The 4,659-nt window shown below is 45.8% G+C and overlaps 1 protein-coding gene across 1 annotated transcript; it reads left to right on the top strand.

Moving 5' to 3' along the window:
- The first annotated feature begins 381 nt into the window (after positions 1–381).
- On the top strand, positions 382–4,415 carry LOC124006865 (neuronal PAS domain-containing protein 4B-like). Its single transcript, XM_046317056.1, has 8 exons — positions 382–718; positions 1,154–1,305; positions 1,432–1,540; positions 1,773–2,064; positions 2,170–2,279; positions 2,421–2,556; positions 2,690–4,185; positions 4,384–4,415. The coding sequence occupies exons 1-8, from the start codon at positions 544–546 to the stop codon at positions 4,413–4,415; spliced, it is 2,502 nt and encodes an 833-aa protein (XP_046173012.1). The 5' UTR covers positions 382–543.
- The last annotated feature ends 244 nt before the right edge of the window (positions 4,416–4,659 follow it).

Raw genomic sequence — 4,659 nt, 5'->3', positions numbered from 1 at the left:
TTCTCACCAGAGAGAGAAGGGAAGGGGAGTGTGTAGGCGTTTGCTTAGTTCATCTGGAGACAACACTTACTGCACCAGCTTTGGTTAACACACACTAACACACACACACACATTCTCTCTCTCTCTCTGTGACACGTTATAGAGAGAGAGGGAGAGAGAGAGGTATCATACAGCAGGCAGTCCTCAATGCTAATCACCCCCTCCCATAGCCATTCACATTATATTCCTATCTACTGTATGGTTGCTCAGCCCCCCTCCACCCCACCATCAGCCTATATAAAGAACATCCTCGTTCATGTACTTTATAATCACGACGCAACTAGTCAACATAGTCAGCCACCCAAACAGCTCCTTGCTCATGGGGAGACACATTTCAATGGATTGACAATGCAAACTCAGCTATTAAACTACTCATATTCATTCTAACAATTCCGTTGTCAATTTACAGCGCCTGAATCAGGATGAAGTAGTGAGACAGAACAACTCCGCGACTTCTGCAATCTTCTCAAACTCCAAACAGACACCTGTTTCAGGCAGGCAACAATGTATCGGTCCACAAAAGGAGCCTCAAAGGCTCGGAGGGATCAAATCAACGCAGAGATTCAGAACATCAAGGAACTGTTGCCCATTTCCGATTCGGACAAAGCTCGACTCTCCTACCTACACATCATGTCACTTGCCTGCATGTACACCCGAAAGTCTTTATTCTTCTCTCAAGGTAGGCTTTACCTTTTTGTTGTTTCAAATATGGTCACACAAAGTGTCTCTTGTGGTTTTAGTCACCAGGAGCACTGAAGTGTAACGTGCATGGTCGACAACCTCTACATTATATCAAGCACTGTAATGCAGAAGTTGATTTACTGCTTTATTTGTTGGCTAATAGTTTGATTTGTTATTGATTTGTACATAATGTTCATACAAGTCTTGCGCTGTCTAAAGTTCTGAAAATGTTTGCCGCTGTCCATGGTACTAGTCTGTTGTAGCGAGTAAATGCGCGTGACTCCAATCTGTTGGATGCATAACACAAGTAATATTTAGGATGAACACGATCCCTGTTGAAAAAAATGCAAATACTACAATTTATTTCATGCTTTTTGTCTCAGTGACGATATTTACAACTAATGTTAGACCTTTGATTTTCTTTGCCAAACAGACGCTCTTCAAGACGAGACCACGGACGTAATGTTGTTTAAGGAGCTGTCAGGGCTGATGCACGAATTGTCAGGTTTCATGATACTCCTAACAAGCGATGGAAAACTTCTGTATCTGTCAGACAACGTCGCAGACCACCTCGGGCATTGCATGGTGAGTAGCCCGAAGCTGAAAACATGTGGCTGTTGTTGTCACTTTGACAAATCATACACTGAAAGTATTGTGCATAGACCTATGAAAGTCTCATTCAATGTCATGTAACCTGTTTTTCTCATTCAGGTGGACCTGGTTGCCCAGAGTGATAGTGTGTATGATATCATTGATCCTATGGACCACTTTGTCATAAGGAGTAACCTTGCAGGGCTACCGATGACCACTACTGACACAGGTATAGATCTCTCATCACTAATCTAATAATTGTTTTACTGGATCCATTAGAAATATCTTAGTAACCCAACTGCTGCATCCATCCTAGACTATGGTGACATCATCTATCAAAAGACAACCAAGACCTTAGTTTACGAATTAAATGTCATTTATATAACTGTTCCACAGATGTATATATATCTTATAACGACAACAGATGATTTCAAACCTTTCTCCTTTTTCTCCTCCTCCAGACAAGTTATTTCGATGTCGATTCAATACTACAAAGTTCATCCGGCGACAGGGTGCGGAGAACAAGTTGATGCTAGTCAGAGCTCGCTGCCTCACCCCACCTTGCCCTGTCTCTGCATACTGGACCTCCAACCCAGTATGGGTGTGTTTCTGTACCCCCCTGAGGACAAAAACGCCTTACCTTACAATCGCCAAGAGTGCCCCCCTCACCCCACCCCCTGAGCAGTCCTTCCTACTGGCTTGTTTCCACTCTCAACACCACAGGGACATGAGGCTTTGGGATGCCCAGGACAGGTAAGAATGAGCCTGGTTCATTCTGAAGTACAACACTGTTTTGGTAGTGTATAGGCATGAGAACATGGGGTATGTTATCAACTCTATTGTCCCGTTTTTCTCCAGTGTGACTGTGTACCTGGGCTACGATGTGGAGTTTCTACGCTCTCGCTCCTGGTACAGCCTGGTCCATCCCAGGGATCTCTCCCATGCCTCTACACAGCACTGTCTCCTATGTGAGTACATTCACAATAACACAACTACTCAACAGCAGACACTTAACATTCAGTCCAACATAACACAACCAACAATACAAAGACATGAGGAAGACAGACCAGTGAGGAGAGCTGAATATGGGAATGTTTCTGTCTCTGTAGTGAGTGAAGGAGAGAGGAGGCAGGTGGACATGGTGGTGCAGGTGGAGGCAGCAGACCACTCATGGGTCTGGCTCTATATGGTCCTCCAGCTGAACATCGACGAAAGCCCTATCAGCTGCCACAACTACATCATCAGGTACCACAGCTACGCTGCTATGAAACACCACTGTGTCATTTGTCTCTTACCTTTAACCATGACCTCTATACAGTATATGTGAGATATAAATAATTATTGTCTCTTTTCCTCTCTCTCTCTTTCTCTCTCTTAGCGAGTCAGAGGCATGTTCAATACGCCAGCAGAGCTCTTGTGAGGTGCCCATGCAGCCAGTTGGTTATAGTCTTCGGTCCAGCCTGTCGTCTCTGGGTGAAGACAACTTCCCCCAGACACATGGAGGACAACACCAGTGGGAACCAAAGACCAGGCTTCTCTCTGTTGGACCAACCACTTCTGCCTCACTGACTGACACTAAGTCTGATATTCTGACTCAAAGAATTACCTCTCACCTAACCACTATGTCAGAACCCCTCCCCTCCTCCCTCACCAAGCCCCTCGCCCCTCTTACTATGCCCCACCCTCAACAGATGGGGGAGTGTGCATGCACTCCCCCCTATACCCCTCATCTTGCTAGTGGAAGTTTTCCTTTTGTGGAGAAACTGCAACTCAATGTTGATCCTTTCAATGCAGCTGTGTCCTGCCCAATGGCCCATGAGGTTATTAACTCAGCACATAGTGCACCAGCCTTCTCCCAGGTCCTCTCTTCCAAGCATCCTCAGGTACTCTTCCTGGCAGAGCCCCATGGAAAGCTGCCCCACACCACCAATAGTTTTGGGGGAGATGAATGCTCCATCATGGGCCTGCCACAGATTAGTGGTCCCTTGTATGTGGATGTTCCCCACAGGCCCTTCCATGGCCCTCTGAATGACCTCCTCCTAACTCCAGAGGCTTCCCCCACACATCCTCCCTGCTCCTTCTTCTCCACGGAGAAAGAGCAGGAGCGAGAGAGGGAGGACATTTCTCTCTTGGCTAAATATATTAGCTCTTTAGCTGAGGGATTCTATTGTGACCCAATTCTCCCCAGAATAACCCCACCCACCTTCTCGTCTTCACCCAGTCTTCAGGCCACATCCCAGAATTCCTCTCCTCCTTGCGGAGCTGAGTGTCTGCCCTGGAAGGGGCTAGACCCGCCCCTTAGCCGAGAGGATATCTCTCTGTATGAGGAGAGTATGGCTCTAGAGAGCCTAATTGAGGAGCTCTCAACTTTCCCTTTGTCCCCCTCTTCATGCTCCTCTCCTCCATCTTCCTCCTTTAAGTCCTCCCCTCCATGCTGGCCACTCACCCCAGTGAGCAGGTGTAACCCCAGCCTCTTCAAGGGTGAATCTTCAATTGGTGTAAACCACTTCTGTAGCGTCCAGTCGACGCAGAGTAACTTCACGGCATTGGGCGGAGCTATGATGGCCGTCGAGGCAGGGATTCAGAGAGACGTGGAGGAGTCATCTGAGAGTCAGATGGATACGGACGTGTCGGTGGAGCCTCTATTGTCACTACCATCATCAGCCATCGCTCTCACAGCCTTTCAGGAATGTGCCCCTGCCTTTGTCCATCCGGCTCCCACCATCGGTTTGCCCAATGCCCAGTCCCTTCTGGAGGATCTGCATACCATGGAATCTGTGTTTGAGGCAGATGCTTCTTTCAACCCGTCTCGGGGTGTCAACCTGAGTTGTATCAACTCCCACTCAACCATACATTCACAAAGCTTCCACCAAGGTGCGGAACATTTTTGTCATGCTAATATATTGATAAGAGAACAGGCCATTTTACCACTGGCACATACATTTTTGTTCATAGTTTCATTCAATATTTTCCATTTTACAGTATAAGATGCATCACTACTAAAATTTCAGTGTGATAAATATTGGTTGCTGAACTAAATTAACTCTTGTCCGTTGTTTTCTTTCATTTCAGATGGAACCCTGCGTGACCCTCTTCTAAAATAAGTCTGTGACTTACTTCGTTCAGTATGGCATATTGTCATATTTCAAGCTTTTCTTGTAAAAGCTGAATGTGCAACATCTATACAAAATATTCAAAACGGTGAAATGCATATTCGCTCCTATACATATTTAAGATATTTACAATTCAATATTGTATGATACTGTTTTCTGATGATTCAGTTATACATGCATTACTGTGAATACATATGATGGCTGAGTAACCTCATGATAGAGGTCATTTAAAGTG

This window comes from Oncorhynchus gorbuscha, linkage group LG20, assembly GCF_021184085.1.
Source record: "Oncorhynchus gorbuscha isolate QuinsamMale2020 ecotype Even-year linkage group LG20, OgorEven_v1.0, whole genome shotgun sequence".
Taxonomy (NCBI): Eukaryota; Metazoa; Chordata; class Actinopteri; order Salmoniformes; family Salmonidae; genus Oncorhynchus; species Oncorhynchus gorbuscha.
Note: the sequence above shows the minus strand (reverse complement) of the source record. Positions and strands in the feature narration are given on the sequence as shown.

Coding starts and splice junctions, on each gene's coding strand:
- LOC124006865 (XM_046317056.1), top strand. CDS start 544: ATGTATCGGTCCACAAAAGGAGCCTCAAAGGCTCGGAGGGATCAAATC. Junction 719..1,153: donor GTCTTTATTCTTCTCTCAAG/GTAGGCTTTACC, acceptor TTTGCCAAACAG/ACGCTCTTCAAGACGAGACC. Junction 2,065..2,169: donor CTTTGGGATGCCCAGGACAG/GTAAGAATGAGC, acceptor GTTTTTCTCCAG/TGTGACTGTGTACCTGGGCT.